This window comes from Phoenix dactylifera, chromosome 12 (genome assembly GCF_051530095.1).
Source record: "Phoenix dactylifera cultivar Ajwa chromosome 12, Ajwa_hap1_PhDact_Kaust_v1.1, whole genome shotgun sequence".
Taxonomy (NCBI): Eukaryota; Viridiplantae; Streptophyta; class Magnoliopsida; order Arecales; family Arecaceae; genus Phoenix; species Phoenix dactylifera.
Window position 1 is genome coordinate 18,462,527 of NC_143201.1, and position 18,308 is coordinate 18,480,834.

An 18,308-nucleotide genomic window follows, 5' to 3' on the forward strand; every position below is an offset into this window, starting at 1 on the left:
ATTAAGGATGCCAGAAACTTAGCATCCGTCTCTCTATTTGCTCATGTTTGGATCTGCCACAAATAGAACTGCCATTCTAACGTTGCACCGGATTCAGATTTTAGTCCAGGGCACCTGGAAATTACCGAGTTCAGGATTTTATATAGAATGAGGATAGTGGGCTACTGCATTACAGTCAACATCTTTAAATTGTTGCAGCTTAAAATCCTCTGTAGTTAGCTTTTGAAAATGCTACCTAACTTGATCGCAACCAAGAGCTTAGAAGATTCCAAATATCTTTAGAAAAATGGCAACTTAAAAGGGTGTCTCAATTCATTATAATGTTCAAAATTGGAAGAAAAAGTGGTAGTCATGCAATTCCGGATGTGTATCTTAGAACATACGGTTGTTGGTCTCGACCAGCCTTTTTTAGACGAGTCATTAGCCATTAGAAACTTCCATTGAATTGCCAGCGATGCAAAAAGCAATGATCTTAGGGAAAAGCGGCATTGACCATAATTTTTTTAGCGCATTGACGATAGATGCCTCCGGAATAGATATTTTACCATTTTTTCAATCTACTTTTTATATCAATCAAAGAGGCTCTAAAATGATTTAGCAAACATGAGGATGAGTTGGGATGAAAATTCAAACCCAAACGCAAATCCAAACCCACAAGCGCCCCCCTTCTCTCCACATGGCATAACCGGCCAAATTCCCAAGTTCCAATGGGCCACCACACGGGAAGGCTCTTGCTAAAATATCGAAAGAAAGCAATCCTTTGCGATTGGAATTCCCGAGCAGGCCGCCCTTCCGTCTCTCCTTTTTATGTGGACGAAACCCGCTCCCAAACGCCCACCACCAGACGACCCACCATAAAATTTCCAAACCACCCTCCCCTCCTCTGAACCACAGCATCAGAATCCGCTCCAACGCATTCGCGGATTTCACATTCCCTTCAAAAGCGATATCAGGAGTAATTTTAGTCTTCTCCATAGTTTTAGCCCCGAAGATCTCTGATACTGTGATGGCTCTTCGGATCTCTCTCTCTTCTTCTCCTGCTCCTCGATGCTCTCCTTCTCCTTCTCCTCCTCTTCCTCCTTCGTCTTCGTCACTTTGTCTCAATCCGGCCTTCAAATGGGCCAGCCGGAGAGCTACGGGAGTGGCCGACTCGGGGTTGTCGAAGGCCGCCGCCGGGCGAGGGGGGAGGGCGCTGATGGTGAGGTCGTCGAGCCTGGAGACGGAGGCGCCGGCCGTCGGGCAGGTGACTGATGTCAACAAGGACACCTTCTGGCCTCTTGTGAAGGCCGCCGGCTCCAAGATCGTCGTTCTTGACATGTACACCCAATGGTAGGATCCTCCTTGTCGTTCCCCTTTTCGATCCTTTTGCTGCAAAGGTTTTAGTGGTTGTGGTTTGCTTTTTCGTCTAAAAGCTAAAAATTTCGTTGGTAATTGGGGATTCCATGAGTTACTTTTTGGTACTTTTCATTATTGACTGGTAACTTGCATGCGTACAAGATCAGATATTTTGTTAGATGAGATAAGAGTATATAAATGATTAATTTGAGGTAAATGGACATGTCATATAGAAAATGATACAAATCGTTGAATCCTTGATTCCGTGCTAATCTAGTGGTGTTTGTTTGCTTGGTCTTCACTGTCACTTGACCGATCTATCCGCTCTAGTGGATGCGGTTACCACCCTGACCCTGTATTTCAATGGATTGCCATGGTATGTATATTCTCCAACATTGATATAGTCATCTGGATTGATCCCCTAGTGAAAGGTTTTCTCTGAATAAGAGAATGCTTTTATTTTCTTATATTTTTTTTCTAAACCTTTGCAGGTGCTGACGGGCACGTCACCAACTTCCATTGCTTATTGCTTAATTGCTTATCATAGTGTGTCCATTCAAATTCTTAGTTTTTCATCATAGGCTCAAACATCTTAAGATGTTCTTAGCACCTGATGTTTCTGTCCATTCCTACCTTGGTATGCCAAAATAAGCAAGGAAGGTCTTGCAACTACGACATTAGACATCCATTTGATGGCTTCATAGAGATTATGATTGGTCAACCAAGCTTCTCGAACTTCAAAATGTGATATAAGTGCCAGTGAATAAACTGATTTACAAAGTACAAGCAAGGAATATTGAAATATCGTTGCCTTTCAGTTGTCATTTATTTGGACTGTTAGTTTCTTGCACTCTAGCCCGTACTTGAAGCAGGTTGGGTGTAGGTATGGGGAAGCAGGTTTCTTTAAAAAATTTAGTAAGAAAACACTTCGTAAGCAGGTGAGGGGACAAGTTTTTGAGGAGATATGGATATAGGTTCACCACACTAAATGGAAGATTCCTCCTACTAAGCTCTACCACCATTTAATTGAATTCATCATTCTTCCACCCAACATGAACTGCAAAGGCAATTCTACCCTGTAATGCACTTTTCGATTACATCATATTAAAAGATCTTCAATCACCAAAATCTCAATTGGTTTGTGTCTTAGTTCCCTCTTATGCATAGAGCCATTTTCTACCTTCAGAACATTTACTTTTGTGCTCTAGAATCATGGTGCTTAGCCCGGCAAGCCCATGAAGGAAATTGGTAGCTTGGTGGCATTATTTATTCTGGGATATTTTGTTATTCGGTATATAAATTTTAACATAATTTTGGAGGAATTGCACAAGACTTTATGTTAACTTTTATTTTCACGTTGCTATGGCTTATGATGAAGAAAGCTTGTCGGGCTTGACATGGTTGATGCCAGTTCTTCAAGAGGTTTCCTTGTTTGGGAATTTAACAACAATTGCTCAAATTCTCTTTTCATATTGAGACACCATCTTAAGTTATTCTTAGATTTCATGGATTATTAAAGAGTGAACCCATTTTGATGGGGTAAGTCTTGTTTGTTATGCATAAGATTATCCGTTTTGGTGATTGCTCAGAGTCTTATGTATTCAGTTGTGTGATGTTAATTATTCTGCATGAAATCCATTTCAAACTCTCTTTAAAATTCTCAATAGGACATAGAATCAGAAAAATCTAGTACGAGTGAGCACAATATTATCATTTGACAATGTAACAATGTATACTAAGTTAGTATTTAAAGCAGGTTCATGCAGTACAACTTATAGCGTAAAGGAAACAAATTATTGATATGTATAGAGGGTACTGGTTTGAGATTGAATGTATGCTAATCTGATGGTTGGTCCATACTTGATATAAGGAAAATCATAAACTTCTTGGTTGCTGTCCTATGGGCATAACTTTTGAAGTTGATAGATGGTTCTTTGTAGTTCGAGTGTGGTGAATACATCTTCTACATGATGGATTTCATGGTAGAGATCTGTACTTCGTAGGCCCCATAAATGAAAATGGAGCCAGTTTCAACTTCCCTAAACAGCTAATGTTGGAGTAGACTTCTAAACTGTGTATGGCAAATTGTAATGGTTTGATTCTCAGTTGCTAGAATTGGGAGCAGGTACAGATGCAGGAACGGGATAGGGGGTATTTTTGAAATACTTGAAGCAATGAAATGCTCAAGAAGAAGGTGCAGATTCGAGTTTTACTCGAGTTTCTGAAGCAGATACATTAACTGCAGTAGAAGTTCCATTCTATTAAGATTGGATGCTGAAGGTCATTGGAGATAAACCTCAGATGAAAGAGGTGATTTCCAGGGATAGTTGCTGATGAGGTCTAATACAAACATGGTTGATGAAGAGGGTGATAGGGAATGGAGAACTATATAGCCTGTTATCTTATGACTCGTCATTCATTTTGTATCCCTGCAATCAATAAACAAGCATCATAATGATTTAAAAAGCATCTTCAGCATGTAGGATTAGACTACCAAATGCTGTATGCTTAGGTTTAAGGATAGAAGGATCAAGGATGAGATATATGTGATGTCCTATTGATAGCTTATGGATGGGGATCAGGATTACACTACTTGAAACTTTTGTAAAGATTTTAAGGATAGTAAGCAGCACTAATCGAGATAAGATGATCTTTTGATGAAGGCATTGATGGGGCCAAAGGGCCATGACAAAAAAATTCTTGAGAACAGTGGAATATCACCAATAGCCAATGGGACAAGCAATTCTACTCTGAGATACATGGAGCTGATACGTAAATGTATCTATTATAGATATAACACTATTTGTTTTGCTATCTTGGACTTTATACCAAAAAAAGAGCAGAGTAGAGAAAGAGATAATACATGTGATAGAATCCAAGCAAAGTAAACAAAGTAGATGAGTAGTTTCAAAGTGTCTTGTGATCTGCAGCTGCCTTGGGAACTTGGGAATTTATAAGACAAGGCCTATAATATGACAAGTTCCAAAATCTTTCAATATACAAAAAGAGTTCGGGTGCAAAAAAAAAGAGCATAATGAAGATGATATTGTTGAGATGAATTCGTAGTAAAATTAAGAAGGAAACAGTAAGATATCATCTATGTTACATGGACTTGGATATGAGGTGCAGCGACCAGTACACGTCTAGATGTTGGTTCTGTTTAATTTTTAAGAATTTCCTCTTGTGGACCAATATTCACATCTTCCAATCTTTTATGAATATAAGATAACCAATCACTTGCATTTGCCTGTAGGTGCAACTTATTCTATAACAGTGTAATGAAATCCTAGCTTCATTTCTGGTAATCTACATCAGTCAAGTGATATGTTGACTACATCCAGGCTTGCCTCAATAGATCTTGAATGCCTAACATTGTCCTATCATAGACTATATTCATATTCGGAAATCTTAATGTAACACTAATCAATTATTAATTGCCACTTTGTAATTGCTTTCCTTGTGTGCATATGTCTTGATTTTTGCTTTAATTTGTCTATAATAGTACGTTCAATTTCATCCTAGCAGTCAGCAGAATTGTATACATTTTTACAAGCATGAGTTCGTAACACATTTTTTACAAGCATGTATGTGTCTTGATGGGAACATTTTGTTGAAGGTGTGGTCCTTGTAAGGTGATCGCTCCTAAGTTTCAAGAATTGTCTGAGAAGCACCTTGATGTTGTATTTCTGAGGCTTGACTGCAATCAAGAAAATAGGGTATTCCAATACTCCTCCCCAATATTTGTTAATCTTCCATCATACTGGTGGGTTTTGATCCTTATTATGTTGCTTGCAGCCCCTCGCTAAAGAGTTGGGTATAAGGGTCGTCCCGACCTTCAAGATTCTCAAGGACAGCAAGGTTGTAAAGGAAGTAACAGGGGCCAAATTGGATGATTTAGTTGCTGCAATTGAGACAGCAAAGTCAAGCTGATATTTTTCATATTGAAATCGGGCCCTCCAGATAATCAAATCTGAGTATGCTACGGAAGAATCACTTAGAAAATTTATCTGGAATGGTGTTCCTTGGCTGTAAAGAATGGGATATGCTACTCCTAATGATACAGATATGAATAGTACTAAAATATGTTCACTTTACATTTTACTACAGATTAAGAATATGATGCACCATCATTTCTCACTTCTGCAAGGCATCAGATGTGAAAAGGTTTGTCTTTTGAATTGTCACAATATCCAATTCTAGTGATCACAGAAAGATCCCCTGCATGCTTTCACACCTTGCAATTAACATCAGAAGTCATCTTCTTGAAAGGGAGGGAGCCATCAGTACTATAAGTTGTTTCACTTCTTTTACCATTTCTTAGCCTATTTTAAGTTATAAAAAAAAAAGAAGAATGAAGAGAGAGGAAATTACACCGATCTTGGCTTGGATTGAGGCTCAAAAAATACAAAAAATCCCTTTTCTTCCCTAATTTTTCTTACCTTCCCATCATTTCTTAAACATTCCCGTCAGGAAAAAGGCATTAGGATTCCTTCTCCTCCCTTTTACTTGTAGGAGGGCTTAGAACTGACTCGAACCGAGTCGTAGCAAGAAGAACTAGGCGGTTCTGCTCAATTTAAACCGGTTCAAACTAGTTTGGATCGGTTAAGACTGGTTCGGCCCAAGTCTCAAACTGAACAAGCAAACTGACACAGTTTTGCACCAGTTTAGTTCGATATGCCCCGAACCAGGTTACTTGGATTTGCAAGCTTTGGGCCTGATTATTAGTACAAAGGCCTGAGCTTAGACATCCTTAAAGAATTTACTTTATCTTATTGGATACATGCACACATACATGCATGCGCATGTATTAGTACGTGTACATTATGAAAATTCTGATAGGCCATTGGTTTCAATAGCCAAGCTCTCATCTAATAAATTAGCTATATTTTCCAGCTCCCAAATCATGGTCTATAGCATCTAATCCTAGCCGATGTTTGGTCCTATTGGCCCACAAGTTGGCCCTCCCACCAAAACCGTTGACTCCATAATTCTAGATTACTAGTTTAGCTCATTGTTCTTTATCTTTTCCTTCGTTGTTTCTGTGGAGCAGAGGCTTTTCCTTTAATATAGTAAGCTTTGGAGTTTGGACAATGTCATAAAAAGAGCCGACTAAATTTTGCATAAGCAACCAACTGTGCTATGTTGGAAATATTAGTGAAATGCCTTTCTTTTTCCCTTTTAATGAAAGTTATAATAATGTCTTTTTTCCCTTTTAACGAAAGTTATAATAATGTAATTTTAAATATATAGATAAAGAGAATATGCCCTTGTATTCATAAACAATAAATCAAGTCACTGATGTAAGATAGCATCCAAACAACACAAATTACATATTTATGGCACATTGAAAGAATTTCTTGTACGTCTATGATGTAGGCAAATAACTAAACATATGTCAATGATATAGGAGCATGCATAGGGTCTAACGACTAACAGCATGGACCGTCATGGATAACATTAATCGGCAAGTCTACAACATACCAATCATTTCTTCTGATTTCATGCAGAACTCTATTTAAGAAATACAGTAAGTAATAAATAAGTGACACACATTAATGAGCCACTTATTCAACAGAGCAATAAATGAAAGAAATTTAAACTCAGTGACAGACTGACATGACCAGTTGAATAAAAGGTACAGACTACAGATAAACAAAAAGTATGTGATCTAAACTATCTCCCTTGGAAAACTCTAGCTAGACTTCTGGAAGCACGTATCAAAATTCTTGGGCGCATCTTCAGCAAATAAAATGACTAGTGCAAAATCAAGTTCAAGATCAGTTAAAGATAATATTTTACTTCCGAAGAATGTAGATATCGACTATAAACTTCAGCAATGGCAAACTGACCTGCTAAAGTTCAGCTTCTTCTCCTTCTAAATTGTCAATGCAATTCTCAGCAACCAGCTCCTGGAAAATGTAAATGACCAAGTAATCAAATGCATAACAATGGAAAATGTGCAGCTTTAAAACAAGGCAGTGGCCTTCTGAGTTTGAACCTAATACTAAGATTACAATAAATGGTGCACTTCAGCTTCATAAATATTTAAGGTCTATGTACAAGGAATAGTAAGGGTTCTTTTCTTCATCAAGAAATAATGACACCATTATAAGATAATAAGCATTACAAAAATTAAATAGATGACCAAAGGATTATTTATTGTTACATGTCATTCAACATCATATTTTGTATCATGGGCACATGCAAGCATCACACTTACAGTCCAGCCAAAAGTAACCCCATGCTATCCCAGCAGCTTCACCAGCCACAACATATCTGCAAAAGGATTTTGACAATCCCAGACATAGGCACACTTTATGCTGGCAAACCTGCAGAACATAACTTAATTTGCCACACATAGTATAACGTACCATACCATATCGGTACCGGTGGCATGCCAATACTCGGTATGCTAGGCGTACCGCATACCATACTGTATCGATATTATGATAGTGTGGCACCGGTACGGGGTCCGTATGATAGTGTGGCACCAGTACGGGATCCGGGATCGGTACGGCAAACCTTGATTTGCCGGTATTAAAAAAGGTTCAGAGCTTTGAATGCTGGATATTGAAAATAGCATGTGCTTAATCAGAAAGGGGGGAGTAGCTCAATACTGATATTTCAAAGGATTCTATGAAGGATTTGTTAAACGCCTTCTGAACAACTGCCACCGACAAGAGCACTGTGAGGTAGGCAAGGTGCCATCAAGAGACCTGCCTTGCAGAAGGCGGCCCATGTGAAGAACCCCTAGCCCTGCAGGAGCACCAGAGTAGCACAGTTCTTGTTGCTCTAACTTATATGAGAGATCTGATAAAAACAATAAGTATTAGGAGAGCTACAGAAATTGCATTAGCATATATGCATTATGGCTGACATTTTTTTTCATGAGCACCTTTTTGTCTTCATAATCAAAAGATCCAACCTATATGCATAAAAATATCAAGACTGTAAGCAATATCAAATTATATTCTTTTACTTTTCCAGGTTTCTCAGAATATGCAAAAGCTGGACATGAGTATACAATATATGCAGGACTGAAACAGCAAAAGGATGGGGCCTTCGCTCATCAAAAGTTGTGCCCTTCATATTGCTCAATCACGTAGCTGCCATAGAAATGATGCAGTACTAGGGAATTGCTTTTCATCTCAAATCTAGGTGATTGGATTTACACCAATATAAACCACAAATTCCAAACATGATATAGGTATATGATATATCTTCTCTATCTATCCTATTCATTTGTTCTCATCATTGAAACTGCAAAATTGTCTAAAGAGTTGACAATTAATATAGATCCATTGTAAGTCTGCAGGCTGTACAATTAGATCCTTCAACTACTTGAATGCATTAAGAGGGTAAACTAGAAAAAAGAAGAGATAGGAACACTTCCATAAACACAGCCATGCCCAAGTATCTGAAGGTGTATGGAGCATACAATATCACATCCATGTGGCATGCATTCCAAGTAATCCCCCAGTTCAGTTTATGATAGAATAGATAACTGGCAGGAATATTTAAGCAGTAATTTGACCTCAATCCATGATATGCACTTACATGGATTTCATTTATGTCATATATGTTTCTTAAGTTCTGCATAACCCGACTCATGCAAATAAGCAACTTTCTCACGCCATCAACTCTACATTATGATGCTTCAGGATCCTTAAGATGAACACTAGACGCCTAGCAGTGAATTGCAGTAAAAGGAGTAAAATTTCTGTACTAACTTGTACAAGCCAATGGATTTAAATAAAGATCATCTGGAGTAGAAGAAAAATCAAGAGCATGAAAAATGTGTATTAGTTCCATATACTCCTATCATAATGTCCCACAGACAGACATGTATCTAAGAAGAACACCAATTAAAGCATCTCATCCACAAATACAAACCAACTAAATCAAAGTAGCCTGTAGGAGTGTATGAACCATGGACTATTGTATCGCCCCGCACCGCCCTGTACGGGGTGCACTGTACTATGCTGGGTGGGTACTAGAACGAAACTCAAGTTCGGATCAGTATAGGCCCCGTATCTCTACTGAGACGTACTAAGATGTACCGAGACATACCAAGGTCTACCGAGGAGTAATGAGGTATGTACCATCCTATACCGAGATGTAAAGATTTGTACCGATCCATAAGGAGACGTACCGACCCATACTGAGACGTACCAAGATAAAAAGTGAGAAAAATAGTTGGAAGGCTGTTTCGGTATAGGGTGTGTCCTATACCAACATGTATCCTACTGAACCAATAATGTATTGATACAATACCAGCTACCGAGATTGTGGATTTTGGTACAAACTGCTATAAAGCCTATCATTGACCTCTAAACAACAAAGTTTGATGATACTTCACCAGAAGCATTCATGCTAGATCCCTTCCAGACCACGAAGCTTGACAACATGTTGGTGCATTTCATTCGTGAGAGTGCCAAGTCAAGGGTGAGGACTGCGATACCGAACTCGACACATTTTTCGATACATACTTTTCTTTTGATCTTAAAATCATCTATATTAAACTCCAAGAATTCCCCATCCATCCTAGCCATGTAGGGGGCCTTGACCGAAATCTGAGATCCTATTGCAATATTAATTGGAGCTTCATGTCAAACATAAGATTTTAAAAGGGTCAAAACCATGGTCTGCCGTACCTGTCCGTACCGGCCGGTACAGGCCGATACGTACCGGTCCGGCCTGAGATCGGTATCAGATCAGCGTAGAATCCGGTACCGGTAGTTTATTGTTGGAGAACCGGTACGGGACCGGTTCGGACCGGTACGGGACCGGTTCGGACCGGTACGGGACCGGTTCGTACCGGTCCGGGCCGCCAACAGTACGCTGACCGGTACCGGTACGGCGGACCTTGTGACTCAAAACTATATATAGTTTGCATTCATGTATGCAACTAGAAGCCTAGTCAAAGGCCACTAATATTTTCTAGTGAACAAAAGTAATTTTGGAGGTCAGTAAGCTGTGCAGATTCACGAATACAAGAAAATACGGCATATAATGAGTAGGATTTAATGCACAAAATAGTTGAAACAAGGGTTGATGGCTATATTTATCAGTTATCAAATAAATCTTTCTTACATGACTACATCATTTTCTTCATGTCCCAAAAATATCCTGGGTTTTCAGTGTTTTAGAACATGAAACGTCAGATACCACTTCAGTATCTTTAGCTCACCTTTTATTTCTTGCTGAGCTCTGGAAACAACGAATTCATCCTACCATCTAAGCACATCCAAATCCAGTATATTGTCTACAGTCAGGCCTCCTAGCTTTCAGGCACCCCATCACTTTGTATACGGATTGCACCACTTCTCTGCTACAAACTCTTAGTAAGATCATTCAATTGTAAGGATTATCTTTGCAAGCTACCCTGCTTCATATATACTTGACAGCACTAGCCAGCATCAACGTAAAGCCCTCTTGCCTTCAAGCTTTGTCAGCTCATTGTTTGCAACTTAATATGGCCCCTCCGTTTGTCCTCGGTCCAACTATAACCTGGAAACTTACTAATTCTTTTTCCTCTCATTATTGCTCTAACTCTAGCAGCATCTGCCCATTGTTCTCTTGCTGCATATATACTCGAAAGAAGTATATAATTCCCAGTGTTGTCAGGTTCTAACTTAAAGAGCTCCTCTGCAACATTCTCAGCAATGTCAACATTGGAATAAGTCCTGCAGGCTGCAAGCAACGCTCCCAGAGATCCTGCATGAGGCCCCATCGGCATCCTCTTCACCATCTCGTGAGCTTCTTCAAGCCTCCCTGCCCGTCCAAGCATGTCAACCACACAAGCATAGTGGTCAGGTCCACGTTCCATACCAAAGTCCCGAACCATGCTCTCCCAAAAAAACAAACCCTCGTCAACAAGCCCTGCATGGCTACACGCACTCAACACACCAACAAACGTGATGGGATCCGGCTCAATGGCCTCCACCTGCATTCTTTGAAAGATCTCAAGTGCCTTCCTCCCGTGTCCATGGGAAGCCAACCCATTAATGAGAGCAGTGTATGCGTACGCATCTGGAGAGGAGATCTCATCGAATAAGCTGGAGGCCTCATCAACATTGCCGCACTTGGCATGCATATCAACAAGAGCGGTGAGGACACGCTCATTCCGCTCGATTTTCCTGTAATTGACGTACGATGCAACCCAGTTCGCCAGCTCGGCTCTCCCGAGTTGGGCAGCTGCTGAGATGACACCAACCATGGCAGCTGCATCCGGCTCAAGCCCCTCCCTTTCCATCTCATGAAACAGTGCCAGGGCCTCTTGCGCCCGGCCACACTGGGAGAACCCAGTAATCATCGCTGTCCACGAGACCAAGTTCCTCTCAGGCATCGCTTCAAATAGGGCCAGAGCAGCGTCTACCGAGCCAACCTTGCAGTATCCCAACACCATCACTGTCCACGAGACGACATTCCTGACGGGCATTTTATCAAAGACGTCTCTCGCAGCGGCGAGATCACCGGCATTGGCGTACCCAACGACCATAGCGTTCCATGATATCACGTTTCTCTCAGGCATTTCGTCGAATAGCCTGCGCGCGGCAGGCATGTCGACACCGAGACGTGCATAGCCACCGAGGAGGGCGTTGTGGGAGACGACGTCGCGGAGGGGCATTTCGTCGAAGGCCTGGCGGGCGAGATGGAGGGCGCGGCACTTGGAGTACATATCGATGAGGGCGTTGGCAACGGGGAGGAAGGAGAGGAGGCCGGAGCGGAGGGCGCGGGAGTGGAGCTCGGCGCCAGCGGAGGGAAGGGGGATGGCAGCGGCGGAGTTGAGAAGGAAGGGGAGGGTGAAGCGGCCAGGGCGGAGGGCGGCGCGGGTCATGAGGAGGTAGAGACGGAGGGCGAGGATGGGCTTGGTCTTGGAGACGGCGTGGACGGCACGGTCGAAGGCGGGAAAGAGGGAGGAGGGCGGAAGGGGGGAGCGGAGGAGGTGGGCGTGGATTTGGTCGAGGTGGGAGGGGGAGGAGCATGGCAGGGACGTGAGTAAAGCAGCGAGTTTGTCCGGTTTGGTGCTGATGATGTCGCTGTTCCTGGTGTTAATTTTGTTGCTTTTTTTCTTCTTCTTCAACAGTGCAGGATTCTGAGACGCCACGGCGGGGGTGGAGTTGGTGGTCGCCACCTTCGACGGCAGGAGAGAGCGATGATGCTTCAGCCTCCTAGGGAATTTCAGCACATATAGAGCGCGTTCGTGGCAGTAGACAAGCTCATGCCGACTCTCAGATTGGTTCTCATTTTACGTTGACAATTATATCGAACAACTCTATTTATATTTTTATCTCCATCAATATACCTTAATTATCTTATTTTAATATTTTTTAATAAAGTTTAAAAATTTCTGAGATCTTCTCGTGGCATCGATAATTAAGGGCTGTTTCGCTGTTGGTATAAATTGTCCACAGGTTGAATAAGTTAATCTCAGCCGAGAGAGAGAGAGAGAGAGAGAGAGAGAGAGAGAGAAGAGGCATGGGCAGTTGTTGCAATAATATGTCAAGCCAAGAAAACTCGATAATAGTGGTATTTTGGATATTTTCAACATCGCTGCAGACACTCAGGGCCGGCCCAACCCTTAGCCGATTGAGGCGGTCGCTTAAAACCCAGCCCAAAAAAAATCCACCACAGGAAAGACCTCAAAGACAAAACAGAAAGAAAAAAAGTTTCTCTTAATAAGTTCGTCTTAGGCCGACCTACTACAGGAATGATTTCAAAGATTAAAAAAAAAGAAAAAAGGTTCCTCTTAGTAAATTCGCCTTAGACCTCCAAATATATTGGGCCGCTCCTACAGACACTGGCTCAACATTTGAAAGACTAGCGAAGTGGCTACAAATCCTCTCAAGCCCAATGTTATGTACTTTTGATCGAAGTGGAGGATTGGTATATGCTTATCGACCAATGCGGCACTCTTTTATTAGCCAATGTTCCATTATGATAATATCACACACCCACTATCATTACGCCTTCATCTTAGATTGGCTCTTCTGCCAGAGACAAGCCCATCCATGGCTCAGATCGCATATGACCCTCATATCCTTGGCGAAGGATCCATATGACTAATAAGGTTGTAATGCATACTGAACCTGGCTCCGATACCATCTGCCATTGACTCGCATCCTAAAAAACTTAACCTATTAGGTAGAGGATCATATTAAGTTTATAAACCCATGTGGCATTCTCTTATCAGGTGATGTGGGCCATGACACTCGGCTATAAAGACCTCTGTAGCTCCTCTACTTGAGCATATATTAAATAGACGTAAAATTTTAATGCTAATGCATGGCACATCTCTATCCATTGCCCAACTTTATTATAAGTCACTTTTATTTAAAAACAAATAAAGAAAGTGAAGGTTTTTTTGCAACAAACTCTGCTCTTCCTCTTCTCTTCCATCGTCTTGTCGAAGACCATCATTGGAACTTGCCAGATCAAAGCTTCTGGGGTTACTGTGTTCGTAGCATTGTTTATCCTAAAAGTAAAAAAAAAATCTAAATCATATTCTCATGATTCTTGACAAATTCAATTTCCATGATCCCTTAATTGGCATCCTTGGTTAGAGTCCAGTAACTCATAGCTCACTTGCTCTGAGCAGCTTCTTTTATTTTCCAACATTAGTTGAAAGCCTATTATTAATGTAAATTACAATTTTCAATTTTGGGTCACTTGGTCCAACTGCCGAAGACTTTGCTAGCTTGATATGTTGGCACCTTTGACGAGAATCTAAAACTTGAGTGGGGTCAAAAGTAAAAAATTTTTAGACATAGTTGTTAATTGATCCACATTAAGAATAAGAATTGTTGTTGTCACGCCCCCGGCCCGAGATCGCGAGCTGAGGGTCCGCGCTAACCGCCGCACATCCGTAGGAAACTCTCTCCACGAGCATGCAAGGCATCTTAACTAAATCTTAAAAATGTAACTAAAATAATTCAACTAAAATAAATGCAATCTTATTCCATTGACTGATACAAATTATAAAGTCTCACAGTTCTAAATACGCAGCGGAACAATAAAGATAGAACATTAATTTAAATAAAACCTAATCTAAGATAACTTGTGCCATAATTCTTTTATTCGCTCTCTCATATTGTAAAACCCCGGATCGAGCTAATTTTTCAGATCTATAAAAACAGTAAAAAATCGTATAATGAGCTAGACATCCCAGTAAGTAATAAACACCTTAACTAGTCAGTTCATATAATAACATAAAATATGAATACAAATTACGATGAGTCAGCATAATAACATAATCAATTCATTTTCAAATACAAATTCATTGAAATCCGTATCTTTCAAATATCCATATACATAATCGTAAATCTGATTCGAAACAAATCACATTCATCTCAACAGCCTTTAGCTACGACCACACTTATACCCTGTGGCTAGGCCAGAAACAAAACCGTACTTATACCCTGCGGTGTGGGCCAGAATACCGCACTTATACCCTGCGGAGTGGGCCAGAATACCACACTTATACCTTGTGGTGGGGCCAGAGTTGCCAATGCATAACCCCCTATTGGCAGGGTCCAGAACATAGCCATGCTGAGAGTTCTAAATCTGATGCACATCAAAATTCTTTTGTAACATAATAGATATATCATAATCCGATCTAAATATGCATATACGATGCAAGAATAGTAAGTATATCCGAAAAATATTAATTCCAATTCACCTATCTATTTTTCATTCAAAGCATCATCTCGTAAAATTCATAAATAACATATAAATTCATTAACAATTTATTCGATGCAAAAATAATATTATATAAATGAAGAGTCTAGAGAAGGCAGTTCATTACTTACTTCGAAAGCGATTCACAATAATTTCAATTAATCTCACAAATTCCTCACAGAACCTAATATCCAAAAATTATTTTTTTCTTTTAAAATTCATCACAATATATATAAAACTTAAATTTTTAACATTCTCCCAGGGCTGACCCTGCAAAGGTGTCTAGCACCCCGGTTTCGGGTTCGGATTCGGGTTCATACCCGTAGACCACCCTCCTCCCTTTATTTTATTATTATTATTATTATTATTATTATTATTATTTTCTTTCTTTTTTTTTTCTTTCTTTTCTTTTCTTTTTCTTTTCTTTTCTTCACTTTCCTTGCCTTTTCTTTTTCTTTTTCCTTCTTCTCCCGAAGCTTCCTCTGACTTCTTTTCTTCCTTCCCCCCTTTCTTTCTTCTTTCTTTTTCTTTCTCCTCCTCCTCTTCTCCCGACTTCTTCTCCTTCCCCCCCTTTTTTTCTTCTTCTTTCTTCTCCCGTGAAGGGAGGTCGGCGAGCTCGGAAGACATCCGCCGGCTCTCTCTCCTTCTTCCCGCGGAGGAGGTATGCACACGGAAGAAGAGGAAAAGCCCACAGCGGTCGGCCTTCTCCTTCTTCAGAGGTAAAGGTTAGGAATCCTTACCTCAGCCCCGGTAAAGGTCCGGCGGCTTCCTCCCTCTCCGGCGGCTCTTTCCTCTCCGACGGCAATGGAACCACCTGGATCAAAGAAGACCGGCTTCAACGGCTCCCTCCCTCTCTCTCTCTTTCTCTCTCTCTCTCTCCCTCTTAGGCGGTTGCACAAGGAAGAAGAGAGGACTCGGGTGGCCTCAAAGAGAAGGAGAAGAAGCCCTAAAAACAGAGCTTCCTCCTTCTTCGGAATGGAAAGAATTCATCTCGCTGCCTCACGTGCGTTGCACGTGACGCCAAGTCTTGGGATTGGGCCGGTCAAGTGGACCGGGCCGAGTTCCAGGGTCTCACAGTTGTGGTTCGAATCTGGCCCAAGGGTGACCACGCCGGAGGAGTCGAGAGAGCTGCCAGTCATTTGGAGGAAGAAGACGGAGGCCAACTCCTACGCGGCAGCGACGGCGGACCTGCACAAAGCCTACCGGTATTTCCAGTGAGGGCCCTTCGAAGTTACCTGATCGGGCTATTTATAGTCCCGGTGGAGAGGCGCAGGTGGCAGAGGCATTGTCCGCCCTCATCATGAGAAGAGGGTGGCTCTGAGTCGAATGGCGCGCAGCTAAGGCTGTGTTGCCCAGAGATGGTCACCCAAGAGGGGGGTGAATTGGGTGTTTTAAACTTTTTGTCTAATTAAAAATAAAACACACAAGTGTATGCGCTAAAGTAAAGATAAAGCTATAAGCACAGTCAATTGCAAACACGAAGATTTATAGTGGTTCGGAGCTTCCACTGCTTTACATCCACTCCCCAAATACCTTTGGGAATTTCACTATAATCCGCGATTACAGTCCGGTAGTTTTGCGAGTGCACTACCCAACTCGTTGTTTTACATCGGGCTAACAACGAACCCTACAATCCCCCAATTTAACCTAGGCTTGGGACGCCTATCCCTTGTTCCAAGTCCCTTGACTGGAACAAGCACAATAAACGAGTGTTTCACAAAGATTTGAAAGCTTTTAAGAAGGCAAATATATCAATGAGAAATAACAAAATCCGGAAGAATCCTTTTTGCCATTGGAAGCGTGGGTAATGGTGGTTCTTTCGATGTGGATCGCGTTGGATTGAATGTGAGCTTTGAATGCCGAGTGGGAGTGAGTAGTTGAGCACGAAATCAGATGGGAAAGCTTGAATGCACTTGATTTCTCCTCTTGAAAGCACTAACTCCCTTGAACCTCTTTCTCTTTCTTCTCTCTTGAATGATCTTGTGTTAGGTTGGTGAGAAATTGTTGGAAGGCACTTAAAAGCTCCCTTTTATAGCCCAAAAAGCAATAGATCCGTTAGACACAAAAATATGAACATTTGAAATTCAAACAAACCTGCAAAAGTGTGTCAGTCGCGTCCCAGGCGCTCCGGAGACGTCTCCGCTTGAACGCGAGACGTCTCGGCTGTATAAAATTTCTTTTGACGTTGTTTGGAGTCGACTCGGCGCTTTACGGGGACGTCTCTGAAGAAGAGCAGCTTGAATGCTTGTTTTTCTGTTTTTCTGAGAGAGTCGGCTCGGTACTTTACGGGGACGTCTCGGGATGTTTGCGCTTTTTACATGGGGACGACTCCGCGACGTCGGGGACGACTCCGTAGTTTTATCACCGAAAAACAAGTCCTCTGGAATCCCCTGAGAGAGTCGACTCCGCGCTTTCTGGGGACGTCTCGGGAAGTTTGCTTTTTATGCGTAGGGACGACTCCGCGTCCTTCGGAGACGACTCGCGCGCATCCCTTGAAATTGGTCTTTCTGCCGCCTCTGAGAGAGTCGACTCCGCAAAGTCGGGAGTCGACTCCGACCCTGCGAGATGCCTCGCCAGGTGCCGGGGACGTCTCCAGACGTGCCAATTCTTCCTGTTCGTGCCAGAGACGTCTCTGGGACAAACCGGAGACGTCTCGGCTGTCCCTGATCTGTTTTCTTCATCTCAAAAATTCTTCAATAAATCCTTAAAAAATATGGGAACTTGCCTAGACATTTCTTAACAATATTCTTAATTAAACACCTGAAATCCTCAAATAAATTGTTAAGATAAAGGGAATTATACTCTAGTGTTTTGTATTCATCAAAATCCATTAGGGGGTCAACAATCTTCCCCTTTTTGATGATGACAAAACACTGAGTATATGCAAAATTCAAAATTTAAACATATACACAGTATTTGATCAGATGTACAAGTATTGTGTTTTGGTTAGAGCTAGATACAGTATGCATAATTCAAAATAGTCAACTTTCAGTTCTATCCTTATGCATAAGTATTGATCTTAGTAGCTCTTGAGCAATTTTAGCATATCAACTGAATTTGAATCAAGTTAAAATGTAAATTAATGAAATATTGATGCTAAAGACAATTGAAAGCTAAATACTTTTTGACTCCCCCTTTCTTTTCCAGAAGGGCAATTATCTTAAAGCCAATATTCTTCAATTTTATCTTTTCTAATTCAACTTTTAAGTATGAGTGTAAATTTTGTATTTTGCATTCCATATATTGGTTTCCATATATTGGTTCTAGGTTCTACTCCCCCTTTTTGTCATCAA

The 18,308-nt window shown here is 41.2% G+C and overlaps 1 protein-coding gene and 1 pseudogene across 9 annotated transcripts; one reads left to right on the forward strand and one right to left on the reverse strand.

Moving 5' to 3' along the window:
* The first annotated feature begins 768 nt into the window (after positions 1 to 768).
* On the forward strand, positions 769 to 5,472 carry LOC103705696 (thioredoxin F1, chloroplastic-like). The gene is made up of 3 exons (XM_008789514.6): positions 769 to 1,329; positions 4,952 to 5,051; positions 5,131 to 5,472. The coding sequence occupies exons 1-3, from the start codon at positions 1,007 to 1,009 to the stop codon at positions 5,263 to 5,265; spliced, it is 558 nt and encodes a 185-aa protein (XP_008787736.1). The 5' UTR covers positions 769 to 1,006; the 3' UTR covers positions 5,266 to 5,472.
* A 1,331-nt stretch (positions 5,473 to 6,803) lies between these two features.
* On the reverse strand, positions 6,804 to 12,584 carry LOC103705758 (pentatricopeptide repeat-containing protein At2g22410, mitochondrial pseudogene; annotated as a pseudogene). Of its 8 annotated transcripts, none has more exons than XR_015972088.2 (4): positions 10,526 to 12,314; positions 7,953 to 8,145; positions 7,185 to 7,244; positions 6,804 to 7,089 (listed from the first exon to the last, which is right to left on the reverse strand). The product of XR_015972088.2 is annotated as a pentatricopeptide repeat-containing protein At2g22410, mitochondrial pseudogene, transcript variant X7 (transcript). The 8 variants fall into 8 exon arrangements; XR_015972084.2 differs by adding an exon at positions 7,556 to 7,611 and having other exon boundaries at positions 6,804 to 7,244; positions 7,707 to 8,145; XR_015972085.2 differs by having other exon boundaries at positions 7,556 to 8,145.
* Between the last annotated feature and the right edge of the window lie 5,724 nt (positions 12,585 to 18,308).